General features: G+C 43.6%; 1 protein-coding gene across 2 annotated transcripts in view; it reads right to left on the bottom strand.

The window, feature by feature from the left end:
* LOC140385063 (septin-7) overlaps positions 1 to 26,129 on the bottom strand; it is a 157,439-nt gene that overhangs the window by 27,550 nt on the left and 103,760 nt on the right. For both annotated transcript variants that reach the window (XM_072466860.1, XM_072466861.1), the window contains exons 3-7: positions 18,270 to 18,370; positions 12,991 to 13,125; positions 8,992 to 9,109; positions 8,291 to 8,383; positions 2,539 to 2,635 (exon numbers count right to left, since the gene is read on the bottom strand). In XM_072466860.1, the coding sequence (XP_072322961.1) occupies positions 2,539 to 2,635; positions 8,291 to 8,383; positions 8,992 to 9,109; positions 12,991 to 13,125; positions 18,270 to 18,370 (544 nt within the window). The remainder of the gene's footprint in view (positions 1 to 2,538; positions 2,636 to 8,290; positions 8,384 to 8,991; positions 9,110 to 12,990; positions 13,126 to 18,269; positions 18,371 to 26,129) is intronic.

Below are 26,129 nucleotides of genomic sequence, written 5' to 3'. Positions count from 1 at the left end.
TATGGTGAGATTTATACCCAGAACGGAGAGCATGTACAGCACAATAACAGGCAATCGGTCCATGCTCCACACGAGCCTTCTCCTGTCTATTTGTCTCACCCTAAAATATCCTTCTATTCCTTTCTCCCATTTTTTAACTCCCCCTCCCCCTCCTCAGTACACTTACATTTTTTTTTGCCTCAACCACTTCTTGTGGTAACGAGTTCCACATTCCAACTACACTCTGGCTAGTACTATAAGTCTCATATGCTATAAAGTCTCACTTTATTTTGTTTTCACTGGAGAATATTGGACCGGTTAAATTTCAGATTGAAGTACAACGATCACCTAGGGGGTTCCCAATATAACAACTGATGCCATGGTCTCGAGCACAAAGGGACATTCCAGGCAACGTAAATAACCATCTCGTCTGATCCTCTGACGATCAGGCCAGAACTGGCAGCTTGGAAAACTTAATCAAAATAAACAAGGAGGACTTTCCTCTGTCCATGAGAAAGGTAACTTCTGCCCGGATGGTGGATGCAGAGATGATGTTTCTCTTTATGGGAAAGACTAGACCGAGGGGATACAGTTTAAAAACATTTAAGATGGAGAACAGGAGAATTTGTTTTCTCTTGACCTAAGAGGTTGAATAAACTTGGATTGTTTTCGTTGGAAAATCCGGAGACTGAGGGGTGTCCTGAGGTCTACAAAATTACAAGAGGTATCGACAGGGTGAATAGTCAGGAGCTCCCCCCCGCCCCCCCGAGGTGGCAGACTCAATTACAAGGGGGCACAGGTTCAAGGTGAGAGGGGGAAAGTTTAGGGGAGGTATGCGGGGAAAGTTTTTCACGGAGAGGGTGGAGTGTGCCTGGAACGCATTGCCAGTGGAGGTGGTGAGGTAGTAGGTCTAAATAAGAAATCTGGATGGCGCAGGTGGGCCGAAGGGCCTGTTCCTGTGCTGTAATGTTCTTTGTTCTCAGAGGGGCCTGAGTCTGTGGAATTCTCTTTTCCAGAGAGATGGAGACTGGTCACTGAATATTTTTCAGGCTGTTAGACTGACTCCCTAGTCAATCAGGAATCTAAGGTTGTAAGGGAAGAAGACAGGAAAGTGGAGTTGAGGCCACAAACAGACTAGCCATTTTCTTATCAAATGGCAGAGAAGTGGGCAGCACGGGAGCACAGTGGTTAGCACTGTTGCTTCACAGCTCCAGGGCCCCAGGTTTGATTCCTGACTTGGGTCATTGTGCGGAGTCTGCACGTTCTCCAATTGTCAGCGTGGGTTTCCTCCCACAAGTCCTGAAAGACGTGCTGTTAGGTGAATTGGACATTCTGAATTCTCCCTCTGTGTACCTGAACAGGTGCCGGAGTGTGGCGACTAGGGGCTTTTCACAGTAACTTCATTGCAGTGTTAATGTAAGCCTACTTGTGACAAGAAAGACTAGAAACTGGAGCGGCTGAAAGGCCTCGTCCCATGTTCCAAATCACTTGGAGCAACACAAATAGCAAAACAAATACAAGCCGTGCAGAACTGATAGAACCTACACAGTGCTACAGAAGGAAACAGAGCCAAATGTGAAAAATCATATGCAATAATAAACAAGCACCTTGAGGTACAGATATGATGTTTTGTTCATCACTTAAATGCTAAAATCTAATCCAATTCTAACACGCATGAATTTGCATTAATGGCAAAATATACAGCCCATGCAAGTCATTAATTACACTATGACTGAAACTAAGAGTCCTGCCAAGAAATTGAAATTCCATGTCAAAATCTACATTTTTCTACACAAAATGCTAAAAATAACCTCAGTTTCCCGCTGAACGTGAACCATATGTTGATTTGTGTAATGTGGAACAGTCAAAAAGACAATTTAAAAAGAAACAAATTACTGATTCTCATCAACTGGCCTATTTCATATAATTAACATTTATATCCAAGAATTAAGCAAGTTTTCCAAATGCATTTTGGATTGTCATCCTTAGGTCAGAATCAGTGAACACGCATCATTGGGTATTACCTCATGGACTAAACAAATCAAACGGCTTTCTGAGAATTGATTTTCTGCTCATTGTTAGCTTGCTTCCACTCCAGAAATTTAAGTACATAATCTAGGCCAAGTGTCGTACTCCGAGAATTTACAGTGCAGAATTTGTGCAGTGGTAATGTTACTGAGCTAGGAATCTAGAGGCCCTGGTTAGTGCCCAGGGAACTGGTTCAAACCTCATCACAGCAGCTGGTGAAATTTAAATTCAATTCATAAAATCTGAAATTGAAATCTAGTCTCAGTATTGGTGACCATGAAACTATGAATTGCTGTAAAAACTCACCTGGTTCACAAGTGTTTTTTTAGGGAAGGAAATCTGCCGTCCTCACCCGGTCTGGCCTACATGCGGCTCCAGGTGCACAACAATGTGGTTGACTCTTAACTGCCGTATGAAATCGGCTCAGAAAGCCACTCAGTTCAAGGGGCAATATACTTGTAAAAATACTATTGCAAATAAATTATGGACAGGAGCTTCAACAGATTAAAAGCAAGTAGCAAAGAGACGTACCCTCTGCAACTCCCCAAGGATACTGTCTTCCTCGAACGCGTTTTCCATTCACCTCAATGGTAGTATTGCTACCGACAACAGCAAGAGGCAAACGATCCTAGAAGAGATTCACATTCACAAAGATCAGTGCAAGGATAACCAAGAAAAAAATTTAATACTTCAGATGGTGGAACAAAAATAACCTTGTGAAGACTTGATGTCTAATTACACTTAGACCGCCACACAATTTAATTGGGATTAAGTCAGCATTGCTGATACTTGCACATAGGACAGTGAAAAGTACAGAATTTATAAAACACCAGTTGGGTCCCATCTGGAACACGACCTCCAATTCTGGGTAACGCAATTTAGGGATGTGAGAAACGTTAATGTGGGAAAATATGAATTTGTCCGCTTTGGCAGGAAGAATAGAAAAGCAGCAAATTATTTAAATAGAGAGAGATTGCAGAACTTTGTGGTAGAGGGATCTGGGTGTCCTGGTAATACATTTGAAACGGTTAGTAAACATGAACAGGTGATTAGGAAGGCAGATGGAAGGTTATCATTTATTGCCATGGGAATGGAATATAAAAGTAGCAATATATTAGCAGTAGAGAAGACTCACTCAACGGATCCCTGGGATGGGGCTGCTTATCTTTGAGTAAAGGCTAAACAAGTTGGGCGTGCATCCATCAGAAGGCCAAGATGTAATCTTACCGAAACATGAGGTCCTGAGGGGACTGGACAGGATGGAGGAAAATGTAACTGGTCTGATTAGTAAGTTTGCAGACGACACAAAGGTTGGTGGAATTGCGGATAGCGATGAGGACTGTCGGAGGATACAGCAGGATTTAGATTGTCTGGAGACTTGGGCGGAGAGATGGCAGATGGAGTTTAATCCGGACAAAAGTGAGGTAATGCATTTTGGAAGGTCTAATGCAGGTAGGGAATATACAGTGAATGGTAGAACCCTCAAGAGTATTGAAACTCAAAGAGATGTAGGAGTACAGGTCCACGGGTCATTGAAAGGGGCAACACAGGTGGAGAAGGTAGTCAAGAAGGCATACGGCATGCTTGCCTTCATTGGCCGGGGCATTGAGTACAAGAATTGGCAAGTCATGTTGCAGCTGTATAGAACCTTAGTTAGGCCACACTTGGAGTATAGTGTTCAATTCTGGTCGCCACACTACCAGAAGGATGTGGAGGCTTTAGAGAGGGTGCAGAAGAGATTTACCAGAATGTTGCCTGGTATGGAGGGCATTAGCTATGAGGAGCGGTTGAATAAACTCGGTTTGTTCTCACTGGAACGAAGGAGGTTGAGGGGAGACCTGATAGAGGTATACAAAATTATATGGGGCATAGACAGAGTGGATAGTCAGAGGCTTTTCCCCAGGGTAGAGGGGTCAATTACTAGGGGGCATAGGTTTAAGGTGAGAGGGGCAAGGTTTAGAGTAGATGTACGAGGCAAGTTTTTTACGCAGAGGGTAGTGGGTACCTGGAACTCACTACCAGAGGAGGTAGTGGAAGCAGGGACGATAGGGACATTTAAGGGGCATCTTGACAAATATATGAATAGGATGGGAATAGAAGGATACGGACCCAGGAAGTGTAGAAGATTGTAGTTTAGTCGGGCAGCATGGTCGGCACGGGCTTGGAGGGCCGAAGGGCCTGTTCTTGTGCTGTACATTTCTTTGTTCTTTGATGGATGCCTAGCGGACTGTTTGTAAATATGCATCTCCTATTGAAGGCAGGTGAGAAGATTTTTTTCACTCTGGAGACTTTGGGACTCCCTTCCCTGGAGAGCAGCATTGGCAGATAAATTCTTGACTAACAAGGTGGTGAAAGGTTCAGGGGGAGGCCGAACGTGGAGTTGAGGCCACAATCAGATCAGCCATAATCTTATTGAATGGCAGAGCAGGCTCGAGGGGCTGAATGGCCTTCACGGTTCCAAATTTGTTTGTGTGTGTATGCGTGTATATAGAAAACACCCGCGGGGAAATTAACCAGAATGATGTCAGGGATGGAGGACTTCAATTATGTGGAGAAACTGGAGAATCTGGGTATCTTCACCTTCGAACAGAGAAGGGAGATTTCATAGAGATGTTTTTTATAAAGCGAATAAGGACAAACGCTTTCGACTGAGGGGGATCAGTAACCAGGAGACAAATTGGAGGATTGGCAAAAGAACCAGTGATTTTTTTCTCTCTCAGAGTTATGATCTGGAATGCTGCCATGGAAGAACAGAGGAAGCAAATTCAATGGTATCTTTCAAAACAAATTGGAATAATATTGGGTAAGGAAAGATTTTCAGGTAATAATTGCAGGTCAATGGAAATTCCCGTGCCAGCCTCCCCGAACAGGCACCGGAATGTGGCGACTAGGGGCTTTTCACAGTAACTTCATTTAAAGCCTACTTGTGACAATAAGCGATTCATTTCATTTCATTTCCAATTACCTTATGCAGAGGTCATTGGAGTGGATGCAAAAAACAAGAGCATTTTGGAAATACCTTTCACGAGAAGGCTCAAATAAAGTATCTATGATTTGATATTCAGAATCTAGAGACCCATCTGCCTGAAAATCCCTGCAGACACTTAAACATAAGCTCATCAGTTTTATCGCTAAGTTGTGATTTTCTCCTACAAAGCTGTTTCTTTTTAATGTTAACATGTAATTTCCAGGTGTACAAATTCTTATAAATACCTAGTTTGTGGTTCATAGTAATATTTTAAAGTTATTTTTTGGTTCTGAGAAAATTAAAGTTTAATTCTGGAAAGTGGGATAAATACAACGAAAGCAGTTTGAAGGCCATGTTGTCTTAAGGGGTTAAGAGCTAGAAAGGCAAGATCATTAAACAGCAGGTGGGCTTACTTAGCTGGAGAATTGGAGACAAGGTGTCTGCACTGATTGTAAAAATATAGCCTACAAGAGTAATTTTGTTTTGGAAGTTAGAACTCTAATTAATTTAGCAGCATTCAATGCCGAAGAGATGATGGGTGGAGATAACAAAGTTCTAGGGTTTTAATTTATCTGGACACTTGCTGTGTTAGTGAGTGGTCTGCAGCGGGGGAAAATGCTATACTGAAACGGTGCTGCTCCAGGCAGCAAAAGTGCCGCTGAGCGATCTGTGTGTAGCTGAGGCTCAGAAGTCTCAGAAGCCATTTGATAGCTTTGTGCAGTTAGGGCTAAGTCCTGTGGAGCTGAGAATTGGAAAAAGGTCACTGGCTATCATAGAATATACAGTGCAGAAGGAGGCTGTGCTGGAAGAGTTAGGTCACATGCCTTGGGAGCCATTTAAAGCTTGGTGTAATTGAGGACATTGGCGAAATCCAAGGCCAGTGCGAGTCCAGTGAAACTAGCTAGCCAGGAGCAGCAGGGTAGCACAGTGGGTTCGCTTTGTTGCTTCAGAGCGCCGGGGTCCCAGGTTCGATACCCGGCTTGGGTCACTGTCTGTGCAGAGTCTGCACGTTCTTCCCATGTCTGCGTGGGTTTCCTCCGGGTGCTCCGGTTTCCTCCCACAAGTCCCGAAAGACGTTAGGTGAATTGGACATTCTGAATTCTCCCTCGGTGTACCCGAACAGGTGCCGGAGTGTGGCGACTAGGGGATTTTCACAGTAACTTCATTGCAGTGTTAACGTAAGCCTACTTGTGACACTAAAGATCATTATTATTAAAGTGCTGAAATTACACAGTTTGAGGCTGGAGTGCACAATGGGAAATCCAGGGGAACAGAATCTTCGGAAACTGGATTGAAACCCTGGGAGGCGTGCAGTCTTTGAGGCAGCCTGAGTTGGAGTGGCTTTGAAGGAATTGAGGGGCTTGATCTTTGAGAACGTGAAAACTTCGGAGTCCCTTAGGAGGGAAACAGAGTTTCAACGAGATGATTCAGTGTTTACTGACATCTGGGTGGGCTGCTGAGAAAGCTATGGGATTTGTCTGGCTTACATTTGCTTTTCATTGTTCAGTGCTTTGTTTGACTACAGTTGGTCTGCTAATTGACATATACCCTGAACGTTACAGCATACAATAAATAATGTAAGTTGTTTGTCTTTCTGACATTGTATAATAACGTTTATTTTTGTTTTTTCAAAACCTGAAGAATCATGTGGCTTTATTCTCTTGGTAAGTGTTTTGCATCTCAAACTTTGTCTACTTTAAACCTAATGCTGTTGGTCCCTAACCAGATCTGACCAACAACTTGGAGGACTGGACTCAGATAATAAAATAGAGGCAAGTAAGCAAAGCCGATAAAGAGCAGGAAATGATCTGAGGAATTAGCTTGGTTCGGTGTACTTGCTGATTAATGGATATTAATTGTGAGTGTGAGGGAACATTCATTTGCTTAAATATTAGCCAATTTCAGGCTTCTCACTGGTATATTACTATTTCGTTAATTCACACTTAACCATCTTTGATACCTCAACAGATGTATGGTTATTTAAATCACTAGCAATATTTTAGCACTATGGCAGAGTGAGGCTTTGAAGATGTAACATGGATGCTCATGTGCTTAAAAAAAGGCACCTTTAAAATAGTTAAGGATTGATATTTGATCAATTTGTAAATCATAGATTTTAGAAATAGTTTTCTGACTGCGATGCGATATTATTTTAAAAAGCAATCTTTAAAAATTAATTTTTGAACACAGGAAAACACATATTTCCAGATGTTTGGTGGCCAAATAGTTGTTGACCAAAGCAATGGCATCTCCCAATATTGCATTCGCCTGCTTCCTCCATTTCCCCATCTAGTCCGGTCTCAGGCAAGGAATTCCCCCCTCACCACTTTGATTTTCTCTCTGTTCTGGGCACATGGCCTGTCTGCAGCACCAAGATGTATCATACTCCCTCCCCATCGTTACACAATGACAGCACAATGCACTCGTCAGGGTATACTTAAAGGTAACACACCATCATCTCCACTAGAAAGTGAGCAGAGAATCTCCTGTCAACTTCTAGCAAGCTGTACTGAGTCCATTCTGCTGCTTACATCTGATGCTGTAGTTATTTCTCCTTGCTAAAGGCATTTGGGCAGGGTGCAACTGCTGCCAAATTTAAGCTCCTGCTGGTAAACAACATTTGGTTCCATTTCAAAATTTACATGAATTATTTATTTCTTCCACTGATTTACAACTCAGGCCCATTTATCAGTCTTTTCTCCTCTACCCGTTTTGCTATCACACACTGCATTGTGACTATTGTTCCTTTGGCTTTCCTCGTATCCACTGTCTGATATAACCAGGTGGCTGGAAAAGTCCCCTGTGACTTGAATCTTCTGCAGCTTTTTAAAAAAAAAATTTGCATGCTTCCCAGGTTCTATTCAAATAACACGCAAGCTGAAACCACAATATGGATTTTTAACCCATCGATAAAAGTATTCAGGCCAATTTACAGATGGCAAAAATTAGTTGTATATTTGCCAAAGAGAACATGTAATTCCATAATTTAAGTTGCTCTACAATGAGTGCAATTGTGTTTACAGAATGAAAACCCTGCAGCAAGATGTCATTTGCAGCACTGGTCTGTCACTACTGAAACATAGTCAGTTATTGGTGGCAGGCTTTTCTTCAAAATGTGGATCCATTTTTCAAAACTCATTGTAAAGTTATACAGTTTTACACTTCCTCAAATGTTCCCATCAATGTGAAATGATGCTTCCACTGATTATTAAAGTTCGAAAAGTTGTCATTAAAGTTTCTCTCTTTCGGGAAGGCTCTATTCACTTTATTAATATGGGGAGTGTGCTGGAATTAATATCTCCATTGATACACTACCTTAACCTTTTTCACCAACTTGTTTTCTTCTTCATCATCGGTTTCTGGAAATTCATAGATCTTTATTTTATGTTCCTGGACTTCCCTCATCACCTGTAAAATTAGTTGGAGAATTTTTCAAAAAGAAAATTCAACATTATTTCAATATAGAAGTTGCTGTGATCTAGAATATGCTGCCCAAAAGGATAATGGAATCAGATTGAATCGTAACTTGCAACAGGACAGTGGGATGAATTGGATAGCTCTAGCCAGGAGCTGGCACAGGGACCAAGGGCTCCCCACTTCCCCTCCTTTTTTGTGCTGCACAGTTTCATCAGAAAAAGCAAGTGTACTGGCTATTTAAAACAGCCAACTAAGTTATTGGCATCTTGTTAACTTCCTGCACTTTCTGCTTTACAACAACCGTTCAGCTTTGTAATGTTCCTCTATGATTCACTAGGAATTTCAAACTGCCCCAAGTGAAACTGGAGTTCTATCTTTGCAGAATTGAAGATATTGGGATTTAAATATCTACAAGATTCTCTAGAATCTCGTTCATTATAAAAGCCGGATAGCACTTGCAGACGCTTGTGAAAGTTATTTGCTCGACTATAATAGGATGCATGAAGATGAATAAAAGTACATCAGTTTTGTTTTGGCTGAAACTGTACACGCATTGATGAATTGGTTTTGCCACTGTCCATTAACCACGGTCTTCTCACCTGTCTCTTAAATTGCTGGCATTCTTCAGGAGTGAGGGTGTCTGCTTTGGCTATGAGTGGTATGATATTGACCTTTTCGTGTAGGCGTTTCATAAATTCAATATCCAAAGGCTTTAGTCTGTAGAAATATAACATGCAAGTTAGCATTGATTATAATCCATCAGTGGAAGTATGTGTTCAACAAACTCAAAACAAGACATCAGATAGGTTTACCATTCATGCCATACAATTGTCAAACATTGAGAAATCTGCCAATTAGCCTTCTCGGTGTAGCATGTTCCCTTCACAATGAGCACTCCTAAAAACATGTCATGAAGGTCAGCATCTCCCCCCCCACCGCCCCAGTAGTTAGCATTTGGGAGTCTGCAGCCTCCTCTCAGCTGATGTTAAAATAAAGTTCAGTGAAATGTAAAGATGGATACAAACTCTTTTCGGCATAATTCCTTTTTCAAAAAATATCTATTTAGCCGGTCTCATCTAGAGCAAGTAAGAAAGCTGACCAAAATTTATTCCATTGAATTGGCTGTAGTTATTGTTGAATATGGTGTAGTTCGACATCAGGAACTTTTTCAAGAGTTGTCAAGTCTCCTTGGTAACAGGTAGCTCCCACTCTTGATGAAATTGCATCCCCTGTTGGAAATATGTGGCTGCATATACCACAAAGGGTATCAGGTGCCGTGTACACTCGTAGTTAATTCAACGTCAGAGCTGTCCAGCTTTCAGAGACGATGGAAAACAAAATGTTTTTCTTACAGCTGCCAGATTTTTACGGCAGTTGAATTCATATAACCGTTAATCCACTCATTCACAAAAAGCATTAAATAGCATGGAAGACCCAACATAAATATACTGCAAACCCACAGTTGTACACCCACCATAGCAGAGATAAATAAGAGATAGGAAGCAGCTATACTGGCAATGCGAAGCTGTATTAATTTGTACCAGGAAAATGTTATGTTATCCTGGTATGGACATTCTGATCCACTGCTATGTAGCTGGCTTCGATTTGGCGGGCCCAAAGGTGTAACAGAAACGTCCACACTCCAACCATTTCCTAGATGGTTTATGTTCCAACAATAAGATTACAAATAAAAGTTTAGCGCATTGATAAATTTAAAGAAACCACCAATGTCACAAGAAGCAGTTACAATTCTGTGAGCCGCCTGGGAGTGCAGATTAAGGGACCTATCCTACAGTAGACTTGTATATATTAAAGCAGTCAGCCACTTTCCGATGTGAGCAGCATTGAACTTCCTGAATTTAAGAAAATTAACCCAAAGAATGTTTTTCTTTAAGCTCAAATATTGCGTTCTTAAAACTTGTGTAGAAAGCACAACTTTAAATTAAGACAGCATTTCAAATCACAACTTCCAAAAGTAAACAGATGTTCCATTAAGACTGAGAATGCATATGTATCAGGGAACTAGAGGATTGATCAGTAAATCAAACAAATTGATATGTGAATTATCTTTGCATCCTGACACACATGTTTTCACACAAAAAAACTAAATTAATACAACGAACAGGATGGTTAGGTGGTGGAGGAAAGCAGACCAAAGGGGCTTAGGCTCACAAGACATTAAAAGTAGTACCTCAAGTGGACGAAGTCTTAAACAAAAAGCTAATGGGACTTTGGGTAGAGCAGGTATGGAGAATAAGTTACGACGCAATGTTGAACCTACATAAAACCTGAGCAAGACCACAGTTGGCCTCCTGTGTGCTGTTTATCCTCAACACAAAGGAGGATGCGGAGGCAGTGAGCGGGTACAGTACAGATTCTCAAGGATGCTGCCTGGTATGAGAAAACACGCGTACAAAGACAGACTTGAAACTTTTTCTTTGGAACAGAGGCGACGAAGGTGTATTTTGGGAGAATTGTTTGATGGGACAAGACAAAATAGATAGAAACAGATCATTTTCAGTGAGTGGGGCAGCTAGGATAGGGAAAAAATAGCTAAAATATTTGGGATTGAGAGCAGAAAAAGTACTTTACAAGTAGGTGGGGAACCACTGCCAGAGTTTGTGATTGACGTCGAGGCCATGTCAACATTGAAGAACAAGTTCAAGAGGTGGCAGAAAGAAAAGCAATAACGGTATTCAACAAGTCAGGTATATTCTGCTGATGAGAAGAATAAGCAGACACATAGTTGGGTCATAAGGCCTGTTCCTAGGTTTTAATTTCTAGGTTATTTAAAATTTGGAAGGGTTTATTACAGTGATTTGTCAGTGGTAAACATAATCAGTAAACTCTGGACTTCATTGCAAGAACAGTTAAACTTAGAATGGATTCGACACTAGCTAACATTTAGCCAATATTTGTGACTGTGTAAACTCTTTTACCAGACTTCTGGTAACGGGGATGTGACTGGTGACTGCTGAGCAGTACCACATCAGGTGGCTCTCCTCCCTCCATAATGCAACAAAATAGGCACTTTTGATCCCCCCCCACCCCCACCGCAGCCCCACTCCCCGCCAGGCGATGGATGGAAGATGTTCTTCACCATGGAACGGAAAGCAATGCGAGATGACATCAAGGCCGAGATAACGGCGGCAGCCAAGGTAGCGGTGGCGTTATCCACCAAACAGACGGCTTTCAACGGCTTGGGAACGAGGCCGGAAGCCCAGGGAAGCACGATATGGGAGCTGGAAAAGGCATCGATGGACCAGAGTGACCTAATCGTCACCCTGGAGGCCGAGATCAAGAGGTTGGTGGCGACCCAGGGGAGCCTGCAAGGGAAGGTCGTGGACCAGGAGACTCTGTCGAGGCAGCAGAACATCAGAATAGTGGGCCCTCCAGAGCTAATCGAAGGCAGGGACCCAACCGACTAAGTGGCGCAAATGCTGGGCAACCTAGTGGGGTGGGGCAGTTTGCCCAAGCCGCCGGAGAACGACAGGGCTCACAGGTCGCTCCGACCCAAGCCCAAGGCCGGGGAGCAGCCAAGGGCTATAATAGCCAATCTGCACAAGTACCAGGGCAGGGAAAGGGACCATCACTGGGCTAGACAAATGAAGGTATGCAACTGGGAGGGACATAAAATCAGGGTCTACCAGGACATTGGGGCGGACGTGGCAAAGCGCAGGGTGGAATCTAACCATGCAAAGTCGGCCCTATAAAAAAAACAAGGTCAGATTCGGGATGCTAATCCCAGCCAGGCTCTGGGTAACATATCAGGGCAAAGTACATAATTTTACTGCCCCCACAGAGGTGGACGAGATCATTGAAGGGAGGGAGGGAGAGAGAGAGAGAGAGCGAGAGAGACTTTAACTGTGTACAGGACCCACTGACAGACACTTCGAACCCCAGAATGGGGAAAACGACAAGCATTGCTAGAGAACTGGGAACGTATATGGAACGGAACAGATGGGTGTGGTGGACCCAAGGCAGTTCATGCGCCCTGAAGAGAAGGAATTCTCGTTTTTCTTGCCAGTACACAGGGTCTACACCTGCATAGACTTCTTTGTAGTGGGAAAATCGGTGCTTCCAGAGATATTCAGAGCGAATACTCCGCAATTGTAATCTCCGACCATGCTCCACATTACAGGGATGTGAGGTCGGAGATGGGCCGTGCCCAACGCACCATATGGAGATTGGACACGGCCCTAGAGGAACTGATAGAGGCCCCAGAATAAGGCCACAAGATACGGTACCCCCAAAGACAGGATTGGGGTATGGGTGGAAAGAGAGGAAGGGGTGAGGCCAATCGATAAGGGGGGGGAGAGAAGAGAGAGAGAGAGAGAGAGAGAGAGAGAGAGAGAGAGAGAGAGAGAGAGAGAGAGAAGGGTAGGGGAAGATACTGCACACATGTTAATAGCAGACAACTGCCCATTGTACAGTAAGTGACCCAGGAAAGGGCCCTGAACCAACAAATGGAGGAGCGGATCAGTACAGAGGAAAGTGGCTTGTCTATTGTAACTGACTCGTATATCCTGACCAAACGTACAGTGTATAAGATGTAAAAGCTTCAACAAAAACATTTTTTTAAAAAATCTTTCACCAACCCATGTCCTGAAGGAGCAATAAAGTATAAGCAACAATGGACTCTGCTGTCCGGCATCTGGCGGCGGTTAACACGGGACTCGGCATTAAGGTAATCTTCAAATTTGCTGTCGATGTGATCAATGACAGGTTGCCAGCTGGGAAGTTAAACAGGAGTGCAACAATCAGTTAATCAAGGTCTTAAACGCTAAACCACAACAGCAGTTTCAATTCAAATACATGTATTTTTGGTGAACATTAAAACAATGAATTTCAGCTGCATCATTTTTCCTGCGCCTTAATATTATTCTTAAAAAATTAAGATACAACCGTGAATATTTGTTTTGTCTTGTTAGCTGTTAAGAGGCATGGAAAAATATTCCCACAAAAAGCGTTACAAGTAATATACAACTTTTTTGGAAGCGGATGCCACAAAGCAACCATTGGCATTCACATTGAGCCAACTCGAAAACCGGCAAACAAGCCAATGTTAAGCATGAAACGCTGAAATGCAGCTTTCTCTCTTAAGCTTGAGTAGGCTATTTTCCTTTTGAAAGAAAATCCCTAAATGAAAGCACTTGTTAAATGCAGCAATTTTGAAGAGGGGAAAAAATATTGCAGCATTTTCTGAACTTTAATTGAATTGTTTAAAAATGCAATTATTTCCATAGAAATAGCATGGTGGCCCAGTGGTTAGCACTGCTGCCTAAGCGCCAGGGACTCAGGTTCGATTCTGGCCTTGCGTGACTGTCTGTGTGGAGTTTTCACATTCTCCCCGTGCCTGTGTGAGTTTCCTCCGGGTGCTCCCACTGTCCAAAGGTGCACAGGACAGGAGAACTGGCCACGATCTTATTTTATAAAATATTTTTATGAAAGTTTTTATGCAACAAAGTAAGTAAGTACACAACATGGAAAAGCGGACATTACAGAAAGTACAATATTATGTTATTAAAAAAACGAACAAAGTTTACAAAACTATACAGGTGACTCTAAAATAGGTGGTATTGTAGACAGTGAGGAAAGTTATCAAAAATTGCAGCAGGATCTTGATCAGCTGGGGAAGTGGGCTGAGAAGTGGCAAATGGCGTTCAATACAAACAAGTGTGAGGTGTTGTATTTCGGTAGTCAAGTCAAGGGAGGACTCTCACGGTGAATGGTTGGACCTTAGGGAGTATCGTGGAACAGAGGGACCTTGGGAGTTCAGGTGCACGGTTCTCTAAAGATGGAGGCACAGGTAGATAGGGCAGTGAAGAAGGCTTTTGGTATGCTGGCCTTCATCAGTCAGGGCACTGAGTATAGAAGTTGGGAAATTATGTTGCAGTTGTACAGGACGTTGGTGAGGCTGCACCTGGAGTATTGTGGGGGGAGTAGATCAGTGGAGATTTGCTAGGCTGCTGGCCAAAGAGTTCTCCTTTTTCTCCCACGTCCATAAGGTATACTCCCGGATAGATTTCTTCGTTTTGGGAAGGTCACTGATTTAGAGGGCGGAAGGAACGGAGTACTCGGCCATAGCCGTTTCAGACCATGCCCCACATTGGATGGATCTGGAACTAGGAGAGGAGAGGGAGCAGCGTCCACTCTGGCGACTGGATGTGGGATTATTGGCGGATAAGGGAGTCTGCGAAAGGGTGCGGGGATGTATCGAAAGGTACCTGGAGGCCAATGATGATGGGGAGGTCCGAGTGGGGGTAGTATGGGAAGCGCTGAAGGCGGTGGTCAGGGGAGAGTTGATCTCCATCAGGGCTCACAAGGGGAAAACCGAGGCCAAAGAAAGGGAAAGATTGCTGGGGGAGATTTTGAGAGTGGATAAAAAATATGCGGAGGCCCCGGACGAAGGACTATACAGGGAGAGGCGAAGACTCCAGACGGAGTTTGACCTGCTGACCACAGGGAAGGCAGAGGCACAGGGGATGAGATATGAATATGGGGAAAAGGCGAGTCGCCTGCTGGCCCACCAGCTTCGTAAGAGGACAGCGGCGAGGGAAATAGGGGGAGTTAGGGATGAAACGGGAACCACGGTGCGGAGAGTAGGGAAGGTAAATGAGGTGTTCAAGACCTTTTACGAGAGGTTATATAGGTCCCAACCCCCGGAGGGAAAAAGGGGATGCAGCAGTTTCTGGACCAACTAAGGTTCCCGAGGGTGGAGGAGCATGAGGTGGCAGGCCTGGGGGCGCCAATTGGGGTGGACGAGGTGACCAAAGGGCTGGGGAACATGCAGGCAGGGAAGGCCCCGGGACCCGACGGGTTCCCGGTGGAATTTTACAGGAAATACGTGGACTTGTTGGCCCCGCCTCTGGTACGAACCTTTAACGAGGCCAAAGGGGGGGACCCTACCCCCGACAATGTCGGAGGCGACGATATCACTAATCGTGAAGCGAGATAAAGATCCGCTGCAATGCGGGTCCTTATAGGCCTATCTCGCTCCTGAATGTGGACGCCAAGTTGTTGGCAAAAGTGCTGACAATGAGGATAGAGGATTGTGTCCCGGGGGTGGTGCACGAAGATCAGGCAGGGTTCGTAAAGGGGAGACAATTGAATGTCAACGTGCGACGGCTATTGGGGGTGATAATGATGCCCCCAGCAGAGGGGGAGGCAGAGATAGTGGCGGCAATGGATGCAGAGAAGGCATTTGATAGGGTAGAGTGGGAGTATTTATGGGAGGTGCTGAGGAGGTTTGGGTTCGGGGAGGGGTTTGTCAGCTGGGTTAAATTCCTCTATGGGGCCCCAATGGCAAGTGTAGTCACAAATCGGCAAAGATCGGAATATTTTCGACTACATAGGGGAACAAGACAGGGGTGCCCACTGTCCGCATTACTGTTCGCGCTGGCAATTGAACCACTGGCCATAGCGCTGAGAGACTCCAGGAAATGGAGAGGGGTGGTTAGAGGGGGAGACGAACACCGAGTGTCACTCTACGCAGATGACCTACTGCTGTATGTGGCGGATCCAGTGGGGGGGATGACAGAGGTTATGCAGATATCGAGGGAGTTTGGAGATTTCTCGGGATATAGGCTTAACATGGGAAAGAGTGAGCGTTTCGTAATACACCCTGGGGACCAGAGTAGAGGGATAGATGGCCTACCGCTAAGGAGAGTGGAAAGAAACGTCCGATACCTGGGATTCAGATAGCCAGGAGCTGGGGAACCTTACACAGACTCAATCTGACTCGGCTGATGGAGCAAATGGAAGAGGATTTCAAAAGGTGGGATATGCAGCCGCTGTCGCTGGCGGGCAGAGTGCAGGCGATTAAGATGATGGTCCTCCCGAGGTTCTTATTTGTGTTCCAATGTCTCCCTATATTGATCACCAAGGCCTTTTTCAAAAAAATAGATAGGAGCATCATGAGCTTGGTGTGGGCAGGGAAGGCCCCTAGGGTAAGGAGGGGGTTCCTGCAACATAGCAGGGACAGAGGGGGACTGGCGTTGCCGAATTTGGGCGACTATTACTGGGCCGCCAATGTGGCGATGATCCGTAAGTGGATGATAGAGGGAGAGGGGGCGGCGTGGAAAAGGCTGGAGATGGCGTCCTGTAAAGGAACGAGCTTAAAAGCGCTGTTGACGGCGCCACTACCGCTCTCCCCGAAAAGGTTCACCACGAACCCAGTGGTGGCGGCAACATTAAGTATCTGGGGGCAATGGAGGCGACAGAGGGGTGTGTTGGGAGCCTCGGTGTGGTCCCCGATCAGGAACAACCATAGGTTTGCCCCAGGGAGATTGGACGGAGGGTTCCAGAGCTGGCACCGGGCTGGAATTAGGAGAGTGGGAGACTTATTTATAGATGGGACGTTTGCGAGCTTGGGAGCACTAGAGGAAAAGTACGAGCTGCCTCCGGGGAACATCTTTAGGTATATGCAGGTGAAGGCGTTTACGAGACAGGTGAGGGAATTTCCGCTGCTCCCGACACAGGGGATCCAGGATAGAGTGCTTTCGGGGGTGTGGGTCGGGGAGGGCAAAGTGTCCGAAATATACCGGGAGATGAGAGAAGAGGGGGAGGAGCTGGTAGAAGAGCTGAAAGGAAAATGGGAAGAGGAGCTTGGGGAGGAGATTGAGGAGGGTTTGTGGGCTGATGCCCTAGGGTAAATTCCTCTTCCTCGTGTGCCAGGCTTAGCCTGATCCAATTTAAGGTGCTACATAGAGCACATATAACGGGAGCGAGGTTGAGCAGGTTCTTCGGAGTGGAGGACAGGTGCGGGAGGTGCGGGGGAAGCCCGGTGAACCACACACATATGTTTTGGTCGTGTCCGGCACTGGAGGGGAGTGGCAGGAGTGATCTCGAAGGTGGTGAAGGTCCGGGTCAAGCCAAGCTGGGGGTTAGCTATATTTGGGGTAGCGGATGAGCCGTGAGTGCAGGAGGCGAAAGAGGCCGATATTGTGGCCTTTGCTTCCCTAGTAGCCCGGCGAAGGATCTTAGTGGAAGGAAGCGAAACCCCCTGGCGTGGAGGCCTGGATAAACGATATGGCGGGGTTCATAAAACTGGGGCGGATGAAGTTTGCGCTGAGAGGATCGGCTCAGGGGTTCACCAGGCGGTGGCAACCGTTCCTCTACTATCTAGCGGAACATTAGGGGGAAAATAGATAGCCAGCAGCAGCAGCCCGGGGGCGGGGAGAGAGAGAGAATTGTTTTTGTTCTAGATGGGGTGAAGGGGGGGGGGGAGCACTATTTAGTGTTATTTTGTTAGTTCACGATTTTATTTAAACAATGTTATCTATCAGTTATCATGTTACCATTTTTGTTGATTTGTAAGGGGGAAAAATTGTGTTTGAAAACTTTAATAAAATATATATTTTTTTTAAAAAGAGAGATTTTACAAACACTTGAGGGCAAACATTGCTTTGGTTTTAAACATTGGTATAGATTTGATCCATTGGTCTAATAGATAATGAGTTGCGAGCACCCTGATTCACGGTTAACACTTGTTCCTGATCCAAAGGATTATGGGTTAAGACCCACTCCATGGCTAGCACTTCAATACACTACTGAGAATACTAGATCACTAAATTTTAGCTAATATCTTAAAGTGTGTTGTCATCAATCTGCCATGTGGATGCACTGTTCAATGAGTATTCAATTCTTCTCATATGCTGGCTTATATTTAACCATTAAACAACATCAAAACCAAATGAACTGATCATTTTTCTCACTGCGATTTGTGACATGTTGAAAGACATAAAATGCTGACTTAGCTAACAATATCTAGCTTTCAAAGTAATTCACGAGCTGTGAAAGCGTCTCGAAAAGAAGCGAAAGGAACGCTCTATGAACAGAAGTTCATTCTTTACTATTCACGTTTACAGAACCTTACCAGTTACTATTATCCACAGCATCTCCAAACCCTGGTGTGTCGACTATCGTGAGTAGCAACTGAACACCACCTTCTTTAACAAATACCTTTGACTGTTCAACCTGCAAAAAGAAAATAGCAAAATTATACATGTTTATATAGTAAAAGGCACAATAAAGATCTCAATGTAGTGAAGACCTTGGTTTAAACATTCAGGTTTGCAGATGTACTCTGCCAGGAAATAGTCAAGAGTGTTATTACTTATATGGAAATCAGTTCATTGTGCCCGAGTCTAACCAAATGTTCACACAACCACAGGATGTAAAAATGTTAAAAAAAAGACTCCTCTCGTGATGTGGACTGGTAACGCATTTCTAGTCATGTTTTTCTTAGTTCCTCCAAACTAGACCAAGCTCACACAAGACACAAAAAGCCAATTCTGGTCAGCCGCTTTGTTCCACAGGAAGGTAAAACATACAAAGCAGGAGATATGGTCAAAGTTGCTTCATTCAATCAGCTCATATAATAAGACTAAATAACATTGCTAACATTAAGCACATCGTCATTCTTCTGTGTCCCAAGGAGGAACAATCTTGTTTCTCAGATTTGTTACCGACTGAATAGGCTAGGCTTCTAAAGACCCAGACAGAATAGGCTAGGCTTCTAAAGACCCAGACAGAATAGGCTAGGCTTCTAAAGACCCAGACAGAATAGGCTAGGCTTCTAAAGACTCAGTATGACTTTTTGGTAGAGGTGTCCTTTTTCTAAGTCTCAAGCAGCCGATGTGAAGTAAAGCCGACTCCCCTCATTGTCCCCTCGTGTGTAGAATCTTCCTGCCCAGCTTGCTAAGAATACCACAGTTCAAATAGATAATAGGTGCAGTGTAAAGTTACTGGAATGTCTCAGGGATGATTTCAGGCGCATGCCAAAACTGCTGATTTCTGAGTTTTAGCTTTAAAGGGGGAAAATTCAGCGGCACATTTTAAAATAACTATCGAGAACTTTTCGGGTAGAAAATGGTTAAAACAACTGCAAACGTGACAAAAAGTATAACTAAGAAAACCAACATTTAACTGCTACTTTTATCCTGGTTGGTAGAGAGCTTAGAGCAGGCATTTTCAAAGTGGGGGTCGTGTCCCACGGCTGGGTCACGTGTGGGTGTCGGGAGGGTCGCAGAGCCACCCATCTCAGCGTTCCCGATCGCGGGAATTCACGCGCAACAGCATTTAACAATGGCTGCGAGCGGCTTTAAAAAAACTTTAAAAATGCGGCCGCATTGCGCATGCGTGCCCGCTCATCAGTGCACATGGCCCGGGAGTGTTGGGACCTGAACCCGGGGTCAAAGCGCAATTGCGGCATGGCGGCTGCTGACTGCGTGGTGATCACCGATGATGAACAGGGCTATGACCGAGATCTGTTTTGCATCCCTAAACAATTTACTCAAATGATCTGGAGAGAGTATATATTCCTCATGGTTTAATCATGGACAGAACTGAATGTTTGGTAAGGGATATAATGAAAGCCATGGGAAATCATCACCTCTCACCCGCTGTGTACTGAAGGGTGGCTGTAAGTTTTTGCTGACCTTTTAGACTATATTAAAGCATTGAATCGAACAGTGACCAGTCACTCCCAATGAGGGTGGACTTCATCTGCTTGAAGAATTACTGTAATGGTCAATCAACAGAGGAGCTACTCAGAGTTTACAAACTGAGGAACGATAGCCACGCTCTCCTCCTCGAGAAATTGTCCTCTCTGGCTGATTAGTTTGCTGATGAAACTTGGATACTAACTATGCCTTACCTTGCAGACATCTTTTCAATTCTGAATGAACTGAACCTCAAATTGCAAGGGAAGGATGATGATTGCTTTCGGCACTGAAGAAATCGCAGCTTTCCAAAAGTCAATCAAAGTTTGGCAATTGCGAGTGTAAAGCCAAAATTACCACATGTTCCCCTTTCTATGTTCTATAGTGTAGGTTAGATGGCTTTTGTTTCGGTGCAACATCGTGGGCCGAAGGGCCTGTACTGCGCTGCATCGTTCTATGTTCTATGTAATACTAAGACACATCAAAGGAAACAGCATTAGTAAGGAAACTGTCAATGGACTGGCAAGCCTGACTCCAAATGAAGCTGACTGAACTGCGCCTCAGCTTTGACAGCACATTAAAAGCACGGCACAAGTCAATGAAACTGTCAGCATTCTGAAGTAGCGTCTCCTAGAAGTATCTGGAGCGGAGTAATTTTGTTGCTTTTGTCCTTCACAACAACCTACATGTGCGAGGTTGGATTTTCCATCCTCACAAAGATGAAGACGGCACAAAGGAAGCAGCAGAATCCTGCACCTGATATGTGCATAGCCCTCTCCTCCTGTGAATCTGATTGGAGTGAGATCATGAGGACCAAGCAGGCTCACCTCTCGCGTTAAAGGTATGAGAAAATGGTGGATCAAGATTGGCCGGTGTGGGTCGCGAAGGTCGGCAGGTTGGTAAAAACGGGACCCCGGAAAAAAAGGTTTGAAAATCACTGGCTTAGAGTGTATTTAAACTCTACTCATCACAATTGGGAATATTCAATTACACTCCTGGCTGTGCGTCAAAGGTGATGGAATGACACAGATGAGCCAAGAGAAGAGTTATCACAAAATATCCAGCCTCTTGACCCATTTTGCTAACAAGTATGTGTGTGACTGCTCTTGTTCAGTTTTTGGTCAACGGATGTTGACTATGGGTGATTTTGTGATGGTATTGTCATTGAACTTCCTGGGGAGGTGGTTATAGACTGTTCCTGGTTGAAGATGGTCACTGACTAACATTTAGTGCAAACATTACTTGCCACTTCAAATATCTTACTGATATTAGGATCTCCAGATGTTAGTCTCCCGTTTAAGGCGGAGATGAGAGGATTTTCTGTTCTCTGAAGGTTGTGAATATTTGGAACCCTCTTCCCAATAAAGTGATACAGGCAAGGTGACATTTTTGAGGCAGAGTGCAATAATTTCAAAAACTGACTCCACCAGTTAACTTAGGAAATAACGATTTATTTTAACTATAAACAGCTATTTACAGAGTGCTTTAAACGGTCTTCCCATAATCAGTTCTGAGGTAGATTGTCAACTTTGCTTCTCTTCAGACAGTGACCCAAGCCAGAAATCGAACCCGGGACCCTGGAGCTGTGAAACAACAATGCTAACCACTGGGCTATCGTAAACACGACTTGTCTCAAGAGTCTTAACAAATCCTTGTTCACTTTCCTTAATTAGCCAAAATTATCATAGTCCTTACTGATTTTGCCCAAAATTATCATTTCTAGAAGCTTCCCCCCCCCCCCCCCCCCCCCCTCACCAAGATTATGCTCCAAAATAAAAGTAAAATACCGCAGATGCTGGAAATCTGAAATGAAAACAAAGTGCTAGAAATACTCGGGTCAGACATCTGTGGAGAAAGAAACTGAATGAATGAGTCGAATATAACTTCTTCAAAACAGAAGAATATCAAATGCAAAACATATGTGTGCAGAATTTTATCATCTCGCAAGACAGGTTCTGAAGCGGGGGCGCACTTAAGGGCCTTTTCCCACCCCTAACAATATTGTTAGGCTGGAGGTTGCAGGCAAGATAGAAAACAGAAAAAACCTTCCTCCATCTTGGGTGGGAAGCTCGGAGTGGGGGAGAGAAAGAGAAAAAGCGAAGGAGGCACCTCAGGGTGGCGAGCGCCGAGCTCTCTCTATCCTTAAAATTATACCCTCTGTTTCTTTCATCACAGATGGTGCTAGTGCGGTTGAATATTTCCAGCACCGTTTTTATTACCAAGGTTAAACTGACCGACCAGTAGTTCCTGGGTCCAACTTTGCAGCCTTTTTTGAACAAGAGTGTTACATTCACAATTATATCCTCATCTGGCACCACCAAAATCCAAAGAAAATTGGAAAATTATGGCCAGTGCCTCTGCAATTTCCACTCTCGCTTCCCTCATTACTCTTGAATTCATCTCATCTGGTCCTGTTGCCTTATCGACATTTAAGTACAGACAGTCTATCCAATACCTCTTCCTTATTAATTTAAACCATTCAAGTGTCTGAACTGCCTCCTTTATCATCATAACCCACGTAGCATTTCCCTCCTTGGTAAAGACAGATGCAAAGTACGCATTTAATATCTCAGCTAGGTCCTCTATCGTCATGTGTAAATCCACATTTTAGTCCCAAATTGACCACACTCTTTTTACCATATATTTGCCTCGGGAAGACTTGGGGATTTCCTTATTGGTTTGTTGCCAGTCGATTCTCAGACTGTCAACTTTGCTTCTCTTATTTGCTTTTTCAGTTCTAAACCTTCCATATTGAGCGGGTATTTGGTTGTATTATCTACCTACCATTATTATACCTGTTTGTGTGTGTTTTTTCAAAAAAAACCTGTGTGCATTTCTTAAAGGATAGTGAAAATGTGAAAAATGAAACCATCTTGAAGTTGATGGTTTATTTCTTTTTCTTGGGGGGAGGTGTCATGGGAATGTCACTTTAAGAAATGTTTTAATGCTCATGTTACTGCAGTGATGTCAGAGTGTGGGTGGAGTTGAGCTCTGGCTCTGCTTTTTAGTTTCACTGAGAAAAGCTAGTGTGTGTCTGTGTTTTTTCGGTTTAGTTTTCAGTGTTGGAGCTGAAGTCAGACAAAGCTGCTGTTCTCTCTGCCATGAAAAGACTATTTCTTTATCATTTGGTGAATTCAGAATTATAACTGTTTTCAGTAGTGACTTTAACCTGATGTGCTTCTGTTAAAGGTTGTGTATTTTGTAAGTCTTCTGGATGTTAAAAGGACAGCGTAAGCATTACTTAGTGTTGTACTCTTTGGGGGTTGTATTTGAATTAATGGTTGCTAAGATGTTCAGTTTGTTTTAAAAAGGTGAACATGAGTTCATAGAATAAACATTGTTTTGCTTTAAAAAATACTTTTTCATTTCTGCTGTACCACACCTGTAGAGTGGGTCGTGTGCTCCCCATACCACAATCTATTAAAAGTTGTGGGTCAGGTGAACTCCATGATACACTTTGGGGTTCTCTAAACCCTGGCCCACAACAGTGGGTTTTGCCCCCACAACCCAAAGATGTGAAGGATAGGTGAATAGGCCATGCTAAATTGTCCCTTAATTGGAAAAAATAAATTGGGTACTCTAAATTTATTCTTAAAAAAAGAGAAGCAAAATGTGATTGGAACAAGTCAAGATGGTTTTATTAAGGAGAAATCCCGTTTAATAAATTTACTGGTGTTTTTTGACGATGTAACCAGTAAAGTAGATAAAAGATTAAAAGTAGATAGGGGCTTTTCACAGTAACTTCATTGAAGCCTACTTGTGACAATAAGTGATTATTATTATTAAAAGGGGGAATCAGTAGCTGAGGTAGTATCCAAAAGGCATTCAATAAGGTGCCACACAAAAGGTTAATTGGAAAGAAAAGAGCACAAGTTGGGAGTGATATATTAGCATGGATACAGGATAGGTTAGCAGGCAGGTAGCACAGAGTGGCCATGATTAGGACTTTTTTTGGAACAATGAATATTAAGAGTACCACAAGGATCAGTGATGGGGCTTCAGCTATTCACAATCTATATTAGTGACTTTGATGAGACAGGAGTTATCTATCTAAATTTGCTGATGATACCAAGCAAAGTGGGACGGTAGGCTGTAAGGAGGCTGCAAAGCGATACAGACAGGTTAAGTGAGTGGGCAACAAGATGGCAGGTGGAGTATAATGTAAGGATGTATGAAGTTATTCACTTTGGTCAAAATATTTAAAATGCTGAATACATTTTGAGGGGTGAGCAACTTATAAGCACTAATGTTCAAAGAGACTTGGGTGTGTTTGTATAAGAAATGAAAGCCGTTAGCATGCAGAAATTAGGAAGGTAAATGGCATGTTGGCCTTTATTGCAAAGGGTTTGGAGTACAATAATAAAGATGTCTTGCTACAGTTGTACAGGGCTTTTGAGACACCACATTTGGACTTCAGATTTAAGAATATACTTGTATTGGAGGTTGTACACCAAAACTTCACTAAATTGGTCCCTGGGACATGGGTCTATCCTTTAGAGAAAGACTGAGCAAATTGGGTCTATTTTCTCTGGAGTTTATAAGAATGATGGGTGAACTCATTGAAATCATAGAATCCCTACAGTGCAGAAGGCGGCAATTCGGCCCATCGAAAATGTACAAGATTCTGAAGGGGCTTGAATGGGTAAGAGATTGTTTCCACCGGTCAGGGAATCTAAAACGCAAGGGCACAATCACAGGAAAGGGGTTGATCATTTATACCGAGACAAGGAGAAATTATTTCAAAGGGTTGTGGCTGATTTATCATTGAACGCATTTAAGGCCATGATAATGAACGTATCCACGATAGTTTCCTAGAATAGTGTGGAATAGAACCTACGAGGGAACAAGCGACCCTACATCTGGTCCTGTGTAATGAGACAGGATTGATTAATGATCTCATAGTTAGGGATCCTCTCGGAAGGAGCGATCACAATATGATGGAATTTAAAATACAGATGGAGGGTGAGAAGGTAAAATCAAACACTAGCATTTTGTGCTTAAACAAAGGAGATTACAAAGGGATGAGAGAAGAGCTGGTTCAGGTAGACTGGGAGCAAAGACGTTATGGTGAAAAATTTGAGGAACAGTGGAGAACCTTCCAAGCGATTTTTCACAGTGCTCAGCAAAAGTTTATAGCAACAAAAAGGACATTAGAAAGAGGGAAACTCGACCGTCGATAACTAAGCAAATAAGGGAGAGTATCAAATTGAAGGAAAAAGCATACAAAATGGCAAAGAACAGTGGGAGACTAGAGGATTGGGAAATCTTTAGGGGGCAACAGAAAGCTACTAAAAAAGCTATAAAGAAGAGTAAGATAGATTATGAGAGTAAACTTGCTCAGAATATAAAAACAGATAGTAAAAGTTTCTACAAATATATAAAACAAAAATGAGTGACTAAGGTAAATATTGGTCCTTTAGTGGATGAGAAGGGAGATTTGATAATGGGAGATGAGGAAATGGCTGAGGAACTGAACAGGTTTTTTGGGTCAGTCTTCACAGTGGAAGACACAAAGATGAGGATTAATGGGTGTTTCTCTGGTTGGCAATCAGTAGCTAGTGGTGTCCCTCAGGGATCAGTGTTAGGCCCACAATTGTTCACAATTTACATAGATGATTTGGAGTTGGGGACCAAGAATATGTGTCCAAGTTTGCAGACGACACGAAGATGAGTGGTAAAGCAAAAAGTGCAGAGGATCCTGGAAGTCTGCAGAGGGATTTGGATAGGTTAAGTGAATGGGCTAGGGTGTGGCAGATGGAATACAATGTTGAGAAATGCAAGGTTATCAATTTTGGCAGGAATAACAGCAAAAGGGATTCTTTAAATATAAAATATTAAAACATGCTGCTGTGCAGAGACCTGGGTGCGCTAGTGCATGAGTCGCAAAAAGCTGGTTTACAGGTGCAACAGGTGATTAAGGCGGCGAATGGAGTTTTGTCCTTCTTGCCAGAGGATGGAGTTTAAGACTAGGGAGGTTATGCTGCAACTGTTAGTGAGGCCACACCTGGAGCATTGTGTGCAGTTTAGGTCTCCTTACCTGAGAAAGGATGTACTGGCGTTGGAGGGTGTGCAGAGGAGATTCACTAGGTTAATCCCAGAGTTGAGGGGATTGGATTACGAGAGAAGTTGAGTAGACTAAGACTGTACTTGTTGGAATTTCATCCCCACAACCCGGGGGGGGGGGGGGGGGGGGAGAAGAGAAGAATCTTATGGAACCATATAAAATTATGAAGGTAATAGATAGGATATATGCAGGGAGGTTGTTTCCACTGGCGGGTGAAAGCAGAACTAGG

The sequence above is a fragment of the Scyliorhinus torazame genome, chromosome 11 (genome assembly GCF_047496885.1).
Source record: "Scyliorhinus torazame isolate Kashiwa2021f chromosome 11, sScyTor2.1, whole genome shotgun sequence".
NCBI classification, from domain to species: domain Eukaryota; kingdom Metazoa; phylum Chordata; class Chondrichthyes; order Carcharhiniformes; family Scyliorhinidae; genus Scyliorhinus; species Scyliorhinus torazame.
This window is presented reverse-complemented; position numbering and strand designations above follow the sequence as displayed.